The sequence below is a fragment of the Chiloscyllium plagiosum genome, unplaced genomic scaffold (genome assembly GCF_037043375.1).
Source record: "Chiloscyllium plagiosum isolate Xiang-an unplaced genomic scaffold, Cpla_swu_hap1 HiC_scaffold_6, whole genome shotgun sequence".
Lineage (NCBI taxonomy): Eukaryota > Metazoa > Chordata > Chondrichthyes > Orectolobiformes > Hemiscylliidae > Chiloscyllium > Chiloscyllium plagiosum.
The window spans coordinates 130,667,062-130,686,493 of record NW_028270144.1 but is presented as its reverse complement, the minus strand read 5'-3'; the positions used below and the strand labels follow the sequence as shown (position 1 = coordinate 130,686,493).

General features: G+C 46.2%; 1 protein-coding gene across 1 annotated transcript in view; it reads left to right on the top strand.

The window, feature by feature from the left end:
- slc6a7 (solute carrier family 6 member 7) overlaps positions 1-19,432 on the top strand; it is a 75,679-nt gene that overhangs the window by 28,030 nt on the left and 28,217 nt on the right. Inside the window, exons 2-4 of the mRNA XM_087988559.1 lie at positions 12,478-12,706; positions 14,221-14,352; positions 16,421-16,569. Of these exons, the coding sequence (XP_087844685.1) occupies positions 12,478-12,706; positions 14,221-14,352; positions 16,421-16,569 (510 nt within the window). The remainder of the gene's footprint in view (positions 1-12,477; positions 12,707-14,220; positions 14,353-16,420; positions 16,570-19,432) is intronic.

Below are 19,432 nucleotides of genomic sequence, written 5' to 3'. Positions count from 1 at the left end.
AATCTTCTGGGCAAAGTCCTAGACAATTGGAAAGCAGCCAATGTATTTAAAAAAGGGAGGGGACAAAAAACAGGTAACTTTAAAAGCCAGTTAGCTTAACAAATGTTATTGAGAAAATGTTAAGAGTCTAGTTTTAAGGATGTATCTGCAGAGCATTTATAAACACAAAATATGATGAAGCAGAGGCCAGCATGGCTGCATGAAGAGGAAATCATGTCTGAAAGATGTGTAAGAATTCTTTGTGAAGGTAACAAACAGGATAAATAAAGAGGAAGCAGTAGATGTAATTTATTGGATATCCAGAGGAATTTGATTAGATACCTCACAATAGGCTTCTAAATAAAATAAGAGCCCACGGTGTTGTAGGTAGTGTACTAGAATGGAGAAAGCATTGGCTAATTAATAGAAATGAGGAAGTTTGAATATGCAGGGAATGGCAGGCTTTAAACCTGTAATAGGGGAGTGCCACAGAGATCAGTGCTGAGGCACAAGTGTTTACAACATATATTAATGATTTGGATGAGGTTCTGCACTTTGGCAGGAAGAATAAAAGAGCTGGATACTATTTAAATGGAGAAAGACTGTACAGAACAGAGATGAGTTTTGAGACGATTTGTAGCTCAGGTTGAAGTTCTGGATGAAGGTTTCATCACTAAGCTGGAAGGTTTGTTTTCAGGCGTTTCGTGTTTCGTTACCATACTAGGTAACATCTTCGGATGAAGCACTGGTGGGATAGCCCACTTTTTATTTATATGTTTAGGTTTCCTTGGGTCGCTGATGTCATTTCCTGTGGTGATACCATTTCCCATGGTGATGCCATTTCCTGTTCTTTTTCTCAGGGGGTGGTAGATGGGGTCTAACTCGATGTGTTTGTTGATAGAGTTACGGTTAGAATGCCATGGTTCTAGGAATTCTCGTGCGTGTCTCTGTTTGGCTTGTCCCAGGATAGATGTGTTGTCCTGTTAAAGTGGTATCCTTCCTCATCCGTATGTGAGGATACTAGTGAGGGAGGGTCATGTCTTTTTGTGACTCGTTGGTGTTCGTGTATCCTGGTGGCTAGTTTTCTGCCTGTTTGTCCAATGTAGTGTTTGTTACAGACCTTGCACGGTATTTTGTAAATGACATTTTGCCTATTTTCTGTATTGGGTCTTTCAAGACTATTCTGCCAAACTACTCAGACCCCTTGGCATCATGGTAGCCCACAAACCCACCAACACACTAAAAAAGCAGCTAATGAACTTGAAAGACAGGATACAGACAATAAGCAAAACCAATGTCATTTACAAAATACCGTGCAAGGATTGTAACAAACACTACATTGGACAAACAGGCAGAAAACTAGCCCCCAGGATACATGAACACCAACTAGCCACAAAAAGACATGACCCTCCCTCACTAGTATCGTCACATACGGATGAGGAAGGACACCACTTTGACTGGGCCAACATATCCATCCTGGGACAAACCAAACAAAGACATGCACGAGAATTCCTAGAAGCACGGCATTCCAACCGGAATTCTATCAACAAACACATTGACTTGGATCCCATTTACCACCCCCTGAGAAAAAGAACAGGAAATGACATAGAGTCATAGAGATATACAGCACAGAAACAGACCCTTCGGTCCAACCCCTCCATGCCGACCAGATATCCCAACCCAATCTAGTCCCACCTGCCAGCATCCAGCCCATATCCCTCCAAACCCTTCCTATTCATATACCCATCCAAACGCCTCTTAAATGTTGCAATTGTACCAGGCTCCACCACTTCCTCTGGCAGCTCATTCCATTGCCATACCACCCTCTGTGTGAAAAAGTTGTCCCTTAGGTCTCTTTTATATCTTTCTCCCCTCACCCTAAACCTATGCCCTCTAGTTCCCCCAACCCAAGGAAAAGACTTTGCCTATTTATCTTATCCATGCCCCTCATGATTTTATAAACTTCTATAATGTCACCCCTCAGCCTCTGATGCTCTAGGGAAAACAGCCCCAGCCTGTTCAGCCTCTCCCTGTAGCTCAACCCCTCCAACCCTGGTAACATCCTTGTAAATCTTTTCTGAACCCTTTCAAGTTTCACAACATCTTTCCAATAGGAAGGAGACCAGAATTGCACGCAATATTCCAACAGTGGCCTAACCAATGTCCTGTATAGCTGCAACATGACCTCCCAACTCCTGTACTCAACACTCTGACCAATAAAGGAAAGCATACCAAACGCCTTCTTCACTATCCTATCTACCTGCGACTCCACTTTCAAGGAGCTATGAACCTGCACTCCAAGATCTCTTTGTTCAGCAACACTCCCTAGGACCTTACCATTAAGTGTATAAGTCCTGCTAAGATTTGCTTTCCCAAAATGCAGCACCTCGCATTTATCTGAATTAAACTCCATCTGCCACTTCTCAGCCCATTGGCACATCTGGTCCAGATCCTGTTGTAATCTGAGGTAACTTCATAGGAAATGATGTCACAGGAAATGACATCACCAACCCAAGGAAACCCAAACATATAAATAGAAAGCAGGTTACACCACCAGTGCTTCATCCGGAGGCTCACTGAAGATGTTATGGTGAGGAAACATCTGAAAGCGAACCTTCCAGCTCAGTGAGCAAACCTCCATCCAGGACAGAGACATTCGGAAGTCTTCATCATGAATCACTGAAAGCTAGCGTGCAAGTTTAGCGGTAAGGGGAATTGTTGGCCATTACTCAAAGTAGGGAAGTTTTGCTAAAACTATACAAGGTATTAGTCAGAGCACAGCTGGCATACTGTGAACAGTTTTGGTCCCTTTATCTCAGGAAAGAAAGACTGGCATTGGATTTAGTCCAGAGAAGGTCCATTGAGCTGATAACAGTATGGAAGGACTGTCTGATAAAAGTGGTTGAGTAGATGGGAACCATACTCATTGAAATATAAAAGACTTCAAGGCGACCTTATCGAAATGTACAAGACTCTTTGAGGAATGGGCAGGGTAGATGTGGAACAACTGTTTTCTCTTGTAGACGAGTGTAGGACTAGAGTCACAGGGTCACAGGGTCACAGGGTCTCAGAGTCACAGAGTCATAGAGATGTACAGCATGGAAACAGACCCTTTGGTGCAACCTGTCCATACTGACCAGATATCCCAACCCAATCTAGTCCCACCTGCCAGCACCCAGCCCATATCCCTCCAAACCCTTCCTATTCATATACCCATCCAAATGCCTCTTAAATGTTGCAATTGTACCAGCCTCCACCACTTCCTCTGGCAGCTCATTCCATTGCCATACCACCCTCTGTGTGAAAAAGTTGTCCCTTAGGTCTCTTTTATATCTTTCTCCCCTCACCCTAAACCTATGCCCTCTAGTTCCCCCAACCCAAGGAAAAGACTTTGCCTATTTATCTTATCCATGCCCCTCATGATTTTATAAACTTCTATAATGTCACCCCTCAGCCTCTGATGCTCTAGGGAAAACAGCCCCAGCCTGTTCAGCCTCTCCCTGTAGCTCAACCCCTCCAACCCTGGTAACATCCTTGTAAATCTTTTCTGAACCCTTTCAAGTTTCACAACATCTTTCCAATAGGAAGGAGACCAGAATTGCACGCAATATTCCAACAGTGGCCTAACCAATGTCCTGTATAGCTGCAACATGACCTCCCAACTCCTGTACTCAACACTCTGACCAATAAAGGAAAGCATACCAAACGCCTTCTTCACTATCCTATCTACCTGCGACTCCACTTTCAAGGAGCTATGAACCTGCACTCCAAGATCTCTTTGTTCAGCAACACTCCCTAGGACCTTACCATTAAGTGTATAAGTCCTGCTAAGATTTGCTTTCCCAAAATGCAGCACCTCGCATTTATCTGAATTAAACTCCATCTGCCACTTCTCAGCCCATTGGCACATCTGGTCCAGATCCTGTTGTAATCTGAGGTAACTTCATAGGAAATGATGTCACAGGAAATGACATCACCAACCCAAGGAAACCCAAACATATAAATAGAAAGCAGGTTACACCACCAGTGCTTCATCCGGAGGCTCACTGAAGATGTTATGGTGAGGAAACATCTGAAAGCGAACCTTCCAGCTCAGTGAGCAAACCTCCATCCAGGACAGAGACATTCGGAAGTCTTCATCATGAATCACTGAAAGCTAGCGTGCAAGTTTAGCGGTAAGGGGAATTGTTGGCCATTACTCAAAGTAGGGAAGTTTTGCTAAAACTATACAAGGTATTAGTCAGAGCACAGCTGGCATACTGTGAACAGTTTTGGTCCCTTTATCTCAGGAAAGAAAGACTGGCATTGGATTTAGTCCAGAGAAGGTCCATTGAGCTGATAACAGTATGGAAGGACTGTCTGATAAAAGTGGTTGAGTAGATGGGAACCATACTCATTGAAATATAAAAGACTTCAAGGCGACCTTATCGAAATGTACAAGACTCTTTGAGGAATGGGCAGGGTAGATGTGGAACAACTGTTTTCTCTTGTAGACGAGTGTAGGACTAGAGTCACAGGGTCACAGGGTCACAGGGTCTCAGAGTCACAGAGTCATAGAGATGTACAGCATGGAAACAGACCCTTTGGTGCAACCTGTCCATACTGACCAGATATCCCAACCCAATCTAGTCCCACCTGCCAGCACCCAGCCCATATCCCTCCAAACCCTTCCTATTCATATACCCATCCAAATGCCTCTTAAATGTTGCAATTGTACCAGCCTCCACCACTTCCTCTGGCAGCTCATTCCATTGCCATACGACCCTCTGTGTGAAAAAGTTGTCCCTTAGGTCTCTTTTATATCTTTCTCCCCTCACCCTAAACCTATGCCCTCTAATTCTGGACTCCCCAACCCTAGGGAAAAGACTTTGTCTATTTACCCTGTCCATGCACCTCATAATTTTGTAAACCTCTATAAGGTCACCCCTCAGCCTCAGGGAAAACAGCCCCAGCCTGTTCAGCCTCTCCCTATAGCTCAAAGAGGATTGGGAAAGTTTTAAAAAAAATTAAGCATTGATTTTATTTTTATAGTCTTAAAGCCATACAGCATAGAAACAGGCCCTTCAGCCCTTCTATGCCAACCAACAAACACAGTCCCAGTCTGTTCAGCCTCTCCCTGTAGCTCAAATCCTCCAACCCTGGCAACATCCTTGTAAATCTTTTCTGAACCCTTTCAAGTTTCACAACATCTTTCCGATAGGAAGGAGACCAGAATTGCACGCAATATTCCAACAGTGGCCTAACCAATGCCCTGTACAGCTGCAACATGACCTCGCAACTCATGTACTCAATACTCAGACCAATAAAGGAAAACATACCAAACGCCTTCTTCACTATCCTATCTACCTGCGACTCCACTTTCAAGGAGCTATGAACCTGCACTCCAAGGTCTCTTTGTTCAGCAACACTCCCTTGGACCTTACCATTAAGTGTATAAAGCCTGCTAAGATTTGCTTTCCAAAAATGCAGCACCTCACATTTATCTGAATTAAACTCCATCTGCCACTTCTCAGCCCCTTGGCCCATCTGGTCCAGATCCTGTTGTAATCTGAGGTAACCCTCTTCGCTGTCCACTACACCTCCAATTTTGGTGTCATCTGCAAACTTACTAACTGTACCTCTTATGCTCGCATCCAAATCATTTATGTAAATGACAAAAAGTAGAGGGCCCAGCACCGATCCTTGTGGCACTCCACTGGTCACAGATCTCCTATGAAAAACAACCCTCCACCACCACCCTCTGTCTTCTACCTTTGAGCCAGTTTTGTATCTAAATGGCTAGTTCTCCCTGTATTCCATGAGATCTAACCTTGCTAATCATTCTCCCATGGGGAACCTTGTCGAACGCCTTACTGAAGTCCATATAGTTCACATCTACTGCTCTGCCTTCATCAATCTTCTTTGTTACTTCTTCAAAAAACTCAATCAAGTTTGTGAATAGAGGGTATAATCTCAGAATAATGATTCATACACTTAAAACTAGATAGAGAGTCATAGAGTTATGCAGCACAGAAATAGACCCTTTGGTCCAACTTGTCCATGCTGACCAGATATCCCAAAGTAAACTCATCCCATTTGCCTACATTTGGTCCATATCCCTCTAAACCTTTCCTATTCATAGACATTTCCAAATGTCTTTTAAACATTGTAATTATACCTGCATCTCCCACTCGCTCTGGCAACTCATTCCATACCCACTCCACCATCTATGTGAAATGGTTGCCCCTGAGGTCCCTTTTAATTCTTTCCCCTCTCACCTTAAACCATCTCGTTTTAGACTCCCCTACCCTGGGGAAAAGACCTTGGCTTTTCACTCTAGCCAAGCCCTCATGATTTTATAAACCTCTGTAAGGTCACCTCTCAGCTGCCAACACTCCAGGGACAAAGGTCCCTGCCAATCCAGCCTCACCTTATAACTGAAGCTCTCCAGTCCTGGGAATTTCCTTGTAAATTCTTTTCTGTGTCCTTTCTAGTTTAACAACATCCTTCCTATAGCTAGGTGACCAGAATTGTACACAGTATTCCAAAAGTGGCCTTATTAATGTCTTGTTACAGCTGTAACATGACATCATAACTCCTATACTCAATGCTCTGACCAATAAAGGAAAGCTTACCAGATGCATTCTTCACCATCCTGTCATCGCTTTCAAGGAACTCTGAACCTGTACCCCTCGGTCTCTCTGTTCAACAACACTCCCCAGGGCCCTACCAATAACTGGGTAAGTCCTGCCCTGGTTTGCCTTACCAAAATGCAGCACCTTACATTTATCTAAATTAAATCTCCATCTGCCAATTCTCAGCCCATTGGCCCATCTGATCAAGATCTCTTTGTACTCTTAGAAACCTTCTTTGCTGTCCATTATACCACCAATTTTGGTGTCATCTGTAAACTTACTAACCATATCCCCTATATTCTCATCCAAATCATTGACATAAATGACTAACAACAGTAGACCCAGAACCGATCCTTGCAGCACACCACTGGTCACAGGAATCTCTTCACCCCGAGGGGAGTGATTCTGTGGAACAGAGGGCTGTTGAGGCTGGGTCATTCCGCATATTCAAGGCTGAGAGAGCCAGAAATTTAATCAGGAAGGGAATCAAGGCTAGGGCAAAGGCTGGAAAGTGGGATTGAGGATTGAATGACAGGGCAGACTCAATGGGCCAAATGGCTTTCTGTTGTTGATTACATCTTGTGACCTTGTGGTCTTAAATAATTTCTCAATCTTACAACCTCCCCACAGATACAGACCCACCCTATCCACACACTCCTCATAACATTAGCCCCAAGCTCAGTATCAGCCGAGTGAAACTTATTTAAATTGTGTCTGACTCGTGTTTATCCCATTTTAAAATTAAGAAACCAAAAGTGTACACAGTAGTCCAGCTGCAGTCTCAGCAAACATCCTGTACAACTACAGCAAAATGGTCTTATGCTCTTTTAAATTCAGTTTCCCTTGGAGTAAATGACAATGTTCTATTTGTCTTTCCAATTACACATGTACTTGCATGGTTTTGTTGTTTTGTGCACCCAGCACAGCCAGTTCCCTCTGTGCGCAGACCTCTGTAACTTCTCTCCATTGGAATAATATGCTGTTTCTGTTCCCCCGGACAAATGGACAAATTCACATTTTCTCACATTATACTCTGGTTGCCAAATTTAGGCCGACTCACTAACCTATCGATATGCCTTTGTTGCCTCCTTATGTACTCCTTCACAACTTACTCTGTTCGCTTTGGGTCATCAGTAAATTTAGCAGTCATACATTTGGTTCCTGGAGAGTCTTGTAGTGAAGGTGGAGTGTCCCCACTTGGACCAGGATTGGCTTCAAGTCAGACCTGCTCCGGCCGTGTGTCAGAACATACGTGAACAGATTAATTAAAAACACGTATATTTGGTTCCTTCATCCAAGTCATTTATGTCAATCATTCAGGTCACAGCATGGTCCATAAGACCAGAAGAAATAGGAGCAGGAGGAGGCCATTTGTCCCCTTGAGCCTGTGCTGTCTCTCAATAGGATCATGGCTGATCCGACCTTCCTCATGTTCACTTTCCTACCCTTTCCCATAACCCTTAGTTCCCAAATGATCAAGAAACTATCTATCTCCACCCTCAATGTACGCAAGGACTCTTAGTGGCAAGGAGCTCTGTGTGATACACAAATACACAGCTCTCTGTGGCAAGGCGTGCCAAGGACTCAACCCTCTGAAAAAAGAAATTCCTCCTCATCTGAATTAAATTGGCGCCCCATTATTCTAAGTTGATACTGTCTGGTCCTAGACTCTCCCATGAGGGGAACCATCCTCTCAGCATTGACCCTGTCAAGCCCCTTAAGAATCCTGGAAGTTTCAATGAGATTCCCTCTCATTCTTATAAACTCCAGTGAGTTGAGTCCCAACTCTTTATCCTTTGCTCCTAAGACAATCCCTCCCCATCCCAGGGACCACCCAAATGAACCTTCTCTCTACTGCCTCCAATGAAATGATATCTTTCCTTTAATAAGGGGACCTTAACTGCTCGCAGTAGTCCAGATGTAGTCCCATCAGCACATTGTACAATTCCAGAAAGACGTCTGTAGTGATTGGAACCAGGTAGGTCTTGTTGACAATGAGATTCTCAATTGGAGTGTGTGCCTGGGCAGTCAGGAAACTCTGAAGAAGGGCTTATGCCCGAAACGTTGATTCTCCTGTTCCCTGGATGCTGCCTGACCTGCTGCGCTTTTCCAGCAACACATTTTCAGTCAGGAAACTCTGCTGACCAATATGAACAGGGGATTCCGAATTTCAGGGGATTGACTCTGAGCTGGCTGGCCATAGGCAGTCCACTGTGCACAGGTAGATAAAAGAGGGACTTGATGATGGGATACTAGTCTCTGTGCAGCTATTTCAACTCCCCTACTCTTATAATCCAAACCCTATTTGAAATAAGGGCTAACATTCCATGAGCTTTCCTGATTACCTGCTGCACCCGTGTACTAGCTTTCTGTGTTGTGTACACGTACCCCCAAGTCCCTTTGTATAGCAGCTTCCTGCAGTGTCTAACCATTTAAGCAAAATGCTGTTCTTCTGTTCTCCCTTCCAAAATGAACGACATCGTGTTTTTCCATATTATACTCCATTTGCCAACCTTTTGTCCATTGATCCCTCTCCATCCTGAAAATGACCCTCGTCTCTGTTTCCTGCTCATTAACCAATTCTCTAACTGATCCTATTTACTAAATATTAACATGAATAACATTTTTATCAGTAAATTATTGGCTAGTATGGGTTTGAGGATGTCCTAGGGGCATTAGGCAGAGAGCAGTTAGAACAGGTTACTCACTATCAGTCAGCACTGGACTTGAAGTAACCTTTAAAGGGAACTTTGGTGGAATTGGTCAATAGTGAGAGGAGCTTTCACCAAATGGGTCAACAGAGAGAGTTTCCAGTGGTGGATTGCTAGTCATCTTCGATCCCAGGTTTAAAGTAATTTTCAAAAGAACTAATTTTTTTTATATACAGTGTGTTGTGATCCCGAATGCATTTTGTGTAAGGCAGTGAAATCCGATTCAATGGAGAAATAATTGAAGGCACAATGTTGCAGGGAATTGGAGGACAAGCAGGGGATGGAGATAATTGGGAGCTCTTTCAAAGGGATAGAACAGGCACAATGAGACAAATAGATCTCCTCCTGACTAACACAGGAACAAGCTGTTCCGACAGTCACTTCAATCAGAACTGATTGACACTTTTACTTCACCCTTGAATACCCTTGCCTAATAATGATCCATCAATATCAGTCCTGAAATTTTCAATAGGTACTCAGACTCAGCAGCATTTCGGGGGAAGGGACTAGCTCTAATTTTAACCTCAGCCCTTTAAACCTTTATCCCCGGTAACATGCTGGTGAATCTGACCTAGACTAATATCTCCTTCCTGAGGTTAGGACCTAGATCTGACGGCTGTTGTTCCAGCAATTTCAACAACTGCTCCACCGACCATGGTCCTGTGTTCCAACCCCATGGAGATGACGGCCAGACACATTAATCCAGAAGATTCCATATAGCTGTCAGTATAGATATATTTTAGGTAAACCCTAGGACAGTGGATAAGAATGCTAAATAATCGAGCAGCAAATGGAGGGAGTAAAAAAAATATAATCACTATCACTAAAGAAAATATACTAAGCAAACTGAAGACCAATATGTCTGCCAGGACCTGAGGTCCTAACATATTAAAGGAAGTAGAGATAGAGATGGTGGGTGTACTGTAGCAAACCTCCAGGAATCCTTACATGCTGGAAAATTTCCAGAGGGTTAGTAAACTGCAATTATCACACCCTTATTCAAGAAGGGAGGGAGATGGAATATCAGACAACTCTTAACCAATGCAGGCTTTCATTCCCAGGTAAGACAGTTCCAACAACAGAATATACCCAATGCTCTTTGTTGAAGCAAAGGACACTGGAAAAATTACTGCAAAAGTCTTACCCAGACGATGCTTACAATTGACGATGCTTTTACCTCGATATGTCTGAAGAGGGGATCTGCTCTACTGTGTACCAAACTCCCAGCCATAGGTGAAACAACCTCTTTCCTGAGCTAGCTAACTGTGCTGGGAGACAGGCTTGCTCTGTACTCTTTCCAGATAAAATAATCCAAACCTTGACACTGCCCAGTCTTAAGGACATGATCGGTTGACCTCTTAGAGACTTCATAAATGTGTCATCTATGCAATGTTTGGGAAGATATGTAGCTCAGGTTGAGATTCAGGTTGGATATTTGCTAGCTGATTTGTCTCAGAGATCATTACCAGACTACTCCGACCCCTTGACATCATGGTAGCCCACAAACTGATCAACATAGTGAAACAGCTACTGATGAACCTAAAGGATCCTGTACCAACAACCAGCGAAACAAATGTCATTTACAAAATACCCTGCAAGGACTGCAACAAACACTACATTGGACAGACACAGGAAAATAGCCTCCGGGATAACACCAACTAACCACCAAAAGACAAGACCAGCTTTCATCTTACACACAGACGAAGGAGGACACCACTTTGACTGGGATAACACACCCATCCTAGGACAGGTTAAACAGAGACACGCACAGGAATTCCTGGAGGCCTGGCACTCAAACCGGAATTCCATCAATAAACGCATGGAGTTGGACCCCATTTATCAACCTCAGAAAAAGGACCAGAAGTGACATCACCCGCCTTAACAGACCAAGACACATAAACAGCAAACGGAACAGAACATCAGTGCCTCATCGGAGGCTCATTGATGATGTTACCTAGCACGGTGACGAAACGTCTGAAAGCATACCTACCAGCTCAGCGAGCAAACTTACACCCTGTGCCATCTATCCTAGCCCATTTAATCAATTATAACTCATTAAGGCTTGCTTGTGTCTCCTGGGAAAGGGGCTTCTCTCTTGCTTTTAATTAACATTGACCTCAGCTTTAGCTTGCTGTTCCTTTTCACCACTTTTATGTCATCCAATCAGTGACACAATATTTAAACAGTACAATTCTATGACACTCACAAATCCAACTGATAGACGGGTTACTTAAGTGGCAAAACTTGACAGATAGAATACAATGTGTAGAAATGTGAAGAGGAATATGGGTGCTGAATATTGTTTAAATGGAGGAAGACTGCAGGAACCCACAGCACAGAGGGGTTTGGGAATCCTTGTCCTTGAGTCACAAAAAAGCCATCATCCTACATCGATGGAACGTTGGCCTTTATTTCAAAGGGAATAGAGTTTAAAAACAGGAAGGCCTTGCTAAAACTGTACTAAATACTAATCAGACCACAGCTGGAATACTGTGAACATTTGCAGTTCCCTGATCTAAGGAAAGATATACTGTCCTTTATAGGAGAGGCGGCTCACCAAGCTGATCCTGGGTATGGAGAGATTTTATTAGAAGGAAGTTGAGTACATTCATCTTGTCCTCATTGGCATTTTGAGGCATGAGCAGCCTTATTAAAATGTATAAGAATCTTAGGGAGCATGGAGGATGGACACTTTCCCTGTGAGGGAGTATAAGGTCAAAGGGTAGAATCTCAGAACAAGAAATCGCCTGGTTAAGACAGAAATGTGGGGGATGTGTCCTTTCAGAGGGTAGTGTACCTGTGGAATTCTCTTCTGCAGGAAGCTGTGGAACCTGGGTTATTAAATATATTCAAGGCTGAGAGAGGGAGAGATTTTTAATCAGTAATGGAATCAAGGGTTATGGGGAAAAGGCAGGAAAGCAGAGTTGAGCAGAATCCGATCATCCACGATCTCAATGAAAGGCAGGGCAGATTGGGTGCTGCAGGCTGACCTCCATTCTCTATGGAGTTAGATGATGAAGGATGGGGGGGAAGACTGAATGTAGAATAAACACCAACACGGGCTGGATGGGCTGAATGGCCTGTGTCTCTGTTATACATTTGAAATAATTTTGTGTAAAATCTTAGGCTATGCTTACTTTGCTAACAACCATCAACCTGTTTCCCCTGTACAGGCCATTGTTACTCTAAGCAGCGGGAACTTGGAGAACAATGTCCGGACCCAGGAGGCTGTTGAGCCCCAGCCCCAGTCTGTGTCGGAGACTGCAGCACCTGCTCCTGAGGCACTACCACCCCGAGGCACTTGGGGAGGGAAGCATGAGTTTTTGCTGTCCTGTATCGGATACTGCGTGGGACTGGGCAATGTCTGGAGGTTCCCCTATCTCTGCTATCGCAATGGAGGAGGTAGAAAGCAGCATTCCATCTGAATCACATTGGCCAAGCTCTTTCACTCTCTCGACCCTTTTCTGCTCCGTGTGCATTTCTCCACCCGCCCCAGCCCTCACCCCCCCCCGTCAAGGATCAATTGCTTACCTCGGGGGTGATATTTGGCGTTATTACCACTATCACACGTATGTCGAGATAAGTTTTCTTTGCCCCAGTCACTGTGTGGGGTAGATAATGGGCCATTGGTCCTTCTGCAGGTGGAATGAATCTTATGAGCTCGTTGGGAACCAGCGCGTCCCGGGGACTGACATTGTCCATTATTCTTTGGCACTTACCGATTACAGAATGCAAAGCTGCAAGGTTCCAGGACAGTGGTGCCTGAGTTTGTAATTGTTGTTGGAACTTTCCAGAAACTGAAGTCAATTCATATCATATGATTAGCAGCCACAGTTTTGTCCAACAAAGATCATTTTTAAAACTTAGCAAGAAAGTATACCTTTAAAATGATTTGGGAATACTTTTATATACAATTATACAAATTATAAGCTGATATGGGCCAATCGGCCCGTTCCAACCAGCTCTCCCAATTAATAAGATGATGGCCATGATCTGACCAGCTGATCTGACTGCGACCTCAACTCCACATTCCTACCTCACCCTGATAACCTTTGACTCCATTGTTAGTCTCTTCCTCTGTAAAAGTTTTAAAGATTTTGCCTCCACCATTCTCTGGTCAAGTGAGAGCCAAGGCCTAACCAACCATCTGAGAGAAAAACATTTCTCTTCATCTCAGTGATAAATGGCAGACCCCGTAATTTTAAACTAGTTCAGTCTGTCCCACAAGGGGATCGTCGTTTCAACATCCACCTTGTCAAGTCTCCTCAGACTCTTCTATGTTTCAGTAGGATCACCTCCCATTCTCCGGAACAGGCCCACTCTATCCACCTTTACCTTGTCAGATAGCCCCCTCCTTTATCCCACAGACCAGCTCTCTGAAATACTTATAACACTTTCACAATGTTTCTTGACATTCACCAACATTGGACACAGTACTCCAGCTCTACACAACTGGAGCAATAAACCAATCCTCTGTCTGTCCCAATGTGCTCTGCCCAATGCCATGTGCTCTGATTTTGTGTGGGAACCTTTGATGTGTCAACTAAATTCTGGACAACATGGAGACGTTCCCCTTTGGCTACCTTGTTTGTTACTATTTAAAACTCCAATAAATTAGTCAAAGATAATATCCCTTTCACTAAATCATGTTGATATTGGTTGATTACATTAAGGTTTTCTGAACCCCATTGGAACTATGTTCCTGATCCTGCTCTCTCTCTCTCTCTCTCTCTGTCTCACTTTCTCTATCCCAGATGTGTTCCTTATCATGTTTTGCATCTCTTTCTATTCCAAGTGTGTTCCTGTCTCTCTCAGTATTCCAGATGTCTTCCTGTCTCTCTCTCTCTCTCTCTCTATCCTGACTTCTCTCTGTATCTCAAGTGGGTTTCTGATCCTGTTCTCTGTCTCGGTTCCAGGCGCTTTCCTGATTCCTTACTGCATCATGATGCTATTTACTGGCCTGCCGCTCTTCCTCATGGAGCTCAGTCTGGGACAGTATGGAGGAGCTGGACCAATACGTGTGTGGAAATGCTGCCCTCTGCTGAAAGGTGTTGTATATTGCCAGCTACTGGTTTTAATCACACTGACGCGATCTACTTGTTTAACCTGTTCTTCTGGAGAACCTCACTCCAAACCAGCTACGTTTCCACAGCCGCACTGTCGGAGGGTCAGTGCTGAGGGAGTGCCGCACTGTCAGAGGGTCAGTGCTGAGGGAGTGCCGCACTGTCGGAGGGTCAGTGCTGAGGGAGTGGGCACTGTCGGAGGGTCAGTGCTGAGGGAGTGCTGCACTGTCAGAGGGTCAGTGCTGAGGGAGTGGGCACTGTCGGAGGGTCAGTGCTGAGGGAGTGCCGCACTGTCGGAGGGTCAGTGCTGAGGGAGTGGGCACTGTCAGAGGGTCAGTGCTGAGGAAGTGGGCACTGTCGGAGGGTCAGTGCTGAGGGAGTGCCGCACTGTCAGAGGGTCAGTGCTGAGGGAGTGCCTCACTGTCAGAGGGTCAGTGCTGAGGGAGTGCCGCACTGTCGGAGGGTCAGTGCTGACGGAGTGCCTCACTGTCGGAGGGTCAGTGCAGAGGGAGTGCCGCACTGTCGGAGGGTCATTGCTGAGGGTGTGCCACACTGTCGGAGGGTCAGTGCTGAGGGAGTGCTGCACTGTCGGCGGGTCAGTGCTGAGGGAGTGCTGCACTGTCGGAGGGTCAGTGCTGAGGGAGTGCCGCACTGTAGGAGGGTCTGTGCTGAGGGAGTGCCACACTGTCGGAGGGTCAGTGCTGAGGGAGTGCCGCACTGTCGGAGGGTCTGTGCTCAGGGAGCGCTGCACTGTCGGAGGGTCAGTGCTGAGGGAGTGCCGCACTGTCGGAGAGTCAGTGCTGAGGGAGTGCCGCACTGTCAGAGGGTCAGTGCTGAGGGAGTGGGCACTGTCAGAGGGTCAGTGCTGAGGGAGTGCCGCACTGTCGGAGGGTCAGTGCTGAGGGAGTGCCGCACTGTCGGAGGGTCAGTGCTGAGGGAGTGCCGCACTGTCGGAGGGTCAGTGCTGAGGGAGTGCCGCACTGTCGGAGGGTCAGTGCTGAGGGAGTGCCGCACTGTCAGAGGGTTAGTGCTGAGGGAGTGGGCACTGTCGGAGGGTCAGTGCTGAGGGAGTGGACACTGTCGGAGGGTCAGTGCTGAGGGAGTGGGCACTGTCGGAGGGTCAGTGCTGAGGGAGTGGGCACTGTCGGAGGGTCAGTGCTGAGGGAGTGGGCACTGTCGGAGGGTCAGTGCTGAGGGAGTGGGCACTGTCGGAGGGTCAGTGCTGAGGGAGTGCTGCACTGTCAGAGGGTCAGTGCTGAGGGAGTGCTGCACTGTCAGAGGGTCAGTGCTGAGGGAGTGGGCACTGTGAGAGGGTCAGTGCTGAGGGAGTGCTGCACTGTCGGAGGGTCAGTGCCGAGGGACTGCCGCACTGTCGGAGGGTCAGTGCTGAGGGAGTGCTGCACTGTCAGAGGGTCAGTGCTGAGGGAGTGCTGCACTGTTGGAGGGTCAGTGCTGAGGGAGTGCTGCACTGTTGGAGGGTCAGTGCTGAGGGAGTGCTGCACTGTCGGAGGGTCAGTGCTGAGGGAGCGCCGCACTGTCAGAGGGTCAGTGCTGAGGGAGTGCTGCACTGTTGGAGGGTCAGTGCCGAGGGACTGCCGCACTGTCGGAGGGTCAGTGCTGAGGGAGTGCTGCACTGTCAGAGGGTCAGTGCTGAGGGAGTGCTGCACTGTCGGAGGGTCAGTGCTGAGGGAGTGGGCACTGTCGGAGGGTCAGTGCTGAGGGAGTGCTGCACTGTCGGAGGGTCAGTGCTGAGGGAGTGGGCACTGTCGGAGGGTCAGTGCTGAGGGAGTGCTGCACTGTTGGACACTTTTCAGGGGTGATAAGAAAAGATATCCTTTTCAATCTTTGAAAATCTCCATTTCCCTGCAGCTCCAGAGTGATTTTTGTGGAGTCCGTTCACAATCTCCACAACTGTCACTTGGCGTACAGCCAATGTCTGAAGGCTATCAGTGGGAAGAGGTTTTCTGGGCGCTCCCCAGTTACACAGACGGCATTCTGTCAGGATTGTTTTACCCCATGATGCTTGACATTATTCTCATTCCTCCTTCCCCAGGGATTGGAATTGGAATGCTGGTTGTTGCATCCTTGGTCTCTCTTTACTACAATGTGATTATTGCCTGGACATTCTTCTATCTGGGTAATTCTTTCCAGAACCCTCTGCCTTGGTCATGTGAGGCTCCAGCAAACATTCCCCTGTGTCAGGTAAGGAGGACTCCCCACCCCCTGCATCGATCGAATGGTGTAGGCCGTGGGCAGAATGATTGGGAATGGAGAGATTCTCTGAATAGAGAGAGCATGGCACATACACCAACTTCAAAGAGATCAGCTGCCTGGACCATGGTGCATTGTGGCTGGGAATGTTAGTGCAGGATGGAGCCATGGGTCAAGGATCATGGCAGAGTGAAGGGTCATAGTGCAGAACAGAGGCCAGGTCAACAGGGGCGCTGTGCGCCATTGGGCAAAGGATAATAGGGCAGGAAAGGGACAAGGGTCACCATCCAGAACAAGACGGACGTTCACAGCAACACTTAATTACTCCTATAACCCCTTCTTCCCAAGTTTGGAAATGATTTGAAGTGACAGTGGTTGTATTTTATTCAACATCAGTAAGACCAGACAGACCTGAGCAGGGATATCAAAGCACAGCCGCATTGCAGCTTAGGCAATCTTTACATAACAAATCCCAGGCTGAGTCCTAACCCTAACCTTATCTCAGCTGTATTTCACCAACAGAATCAAACATAGTACAGTGTGAGGTTCACAATAACAATGGAATTGACATTCACAGTTTGTCATAAGACCATCAGAAATAGGGACAGGAGGAGGCCATTCAGCCCCTCGAGCCTGCTCCACCATTCAATCTAACCATGGCTGATCCTGTATTCCTCACACCCACTTTCCTGCCCTTTCCCCCTTGATTTCCCGACTGATCGAGAATCTCTCTCAGCCTTAAATATCCACATGGACTCTGCCCCCACAGCTCTCTGTGACAAGGGATTCCAAAGAGTCAACCCTCTGAGAGAAGAAATTCCTCCCCATCTCAGTCTGAAACTGGTGCCCCTTTACTCTGAGACTGTGTCCTCTGGTCCTAGACTCTCCCATGAGGGAACCGTCCTCTCAGCATTGACCCTGTCGAACCCCTTAAGAATCCTGAGTGCTTCAATGAGATCCCCTCTCATTCTTCTCATTCTCAGAGAGTAGAGTCCCAACCTGTCCAGCCTTTGTTCAGAAAGTAATCCCTCCCCATCCCAGGGACCATCCCAGGGACCATCCTGGTGAACCCTTCTCTCAACTGCCTCCCGTGAAATGATATCTTTCCTTTAGTCAGGGGATCTGATCAAAACTGCTCACAGTGCTCCAGATGTGGTCTCCCCAGCACCTTGTGCAGTTACAGGAAGATTTGCCTACTCTTTTACTCCAACCCCCTTGATATAAGGGCCAACATTCCACTTGCCCTTCCTGATTACTTGCCGCACTCATAGAACATAGAACATGAAACAATACAGCGCACAACAGGTCCTTTGGCCCTCGATGTTGCACTGACCTGTGAACTAATCTAAGCCCATCCCCCAATACTATCCCATCATCATCCATTTGCTTATCCAAGGACTATTTAAATGTTCCTAATGTGGCTGAGTTTACACGGGCGGGCAGGCAGGGCAGTCCAAGCCCTTACCACTCTCTGAGTAAAGAACCTGCCTCTGACAACGGTCTTAAATCTATCACCCCTCAATTTGCAGCTATGTCCCCTCGTACAAGCCGGCATTATCATCATCCTCGGAAAAAGACTCTCACTGTCCACCCTATCTAATCCTCTGATCATCTTGTATGTCTCTACTAAATCCCCTCTTAGCCTTCTTCTCTCCAATGAGAACACCCCCAAGTCCCTCAGCCTTTCCCCATTAAGCCCTTCCCTCCAGACCGGGCAACATGCTGGTAAATCTCCTCTGCACTTTTTCCAATGCTTCCACATCCTTCCTGTAATGGGGCAACCAGAACTGTACACAATATTCCAGGTGAGGCCGCACTAGCGTTTTGTACAGTTGCAGCATGACATCACAGCTCTGGAATTCAATCCCTCTACCAATAAAACCTAACACACTGTATGCCTTCTTAACAGCACTATCCATCTGGGTGGCAACTTTCAGGGATCTATGTACACGGACTCCAAGATCCCTCTGCACATCCACACTACCAAGAATCTTTCCATTGACCCAGTATTCAGCCTTCCTGTTATTCTTCCCAAAGTGCATCACCTCACATTTAGCTGTGTCCAGATGAGAGTGGTGCTGGAAAAGCACAGCAGGTCAGGCAGCATCCGAGGAGCAGGAAAATCAATGTTTCAGGCAAAAGCCCTTCATCAGGCTTCACATTTATCTGCATTGAATTCCATTTGCCACCTCTCAGCCCAATTCTGCAGTTTATCCACGTCCCCCTGAACCTGTAACATTCTTCCACACTGTCTACCACTCCACCGACTTTAGTGTCATCTGCAAACTTACTAACCTATCCACCTATGCCTGCGTCCAAGTCATTTATCAAAATGACAAATAGCAGTGGTCCCAAAACAGATCCTTGTGGCACACCACTAGTAACCGGACTCCAGGCTGAATATTTTCCATCAACCACCACTTGCTGCCTTCTTACAGAAAGCCAGTTTCTAATCCAAACTGCTAAATCACGCTCTATCTCATGCCTCTGCATTTTCTCCAACAGCCTACCATGTGGCACTTCATCAAGACTTTACTGAAGTCCATGTACACCACGTCAACTGCCCTACCCTCATCTACATACTTGGTCACCTTCTCAAAAAACTCAATGAGGTTTGTGAGACATGACCTGTCCTTGATGAAACCATATTGTCTGACTCCAATTAAATTGTTGCTTGCTAGATGATTATAAATTCTATCTCTTATAATCCTTTCCAAAGTGTTTCCTACAACAAAGTTGTAAGGCTGGGCCATAATTCCCTGGGTCTTCTCTACTGCCCTTCTTGAACAAGGGCACACTTAGACACTCGTTTCATGTACAAGTCCCTCCAGATTCCTTTGTGTTACAGCTTTCT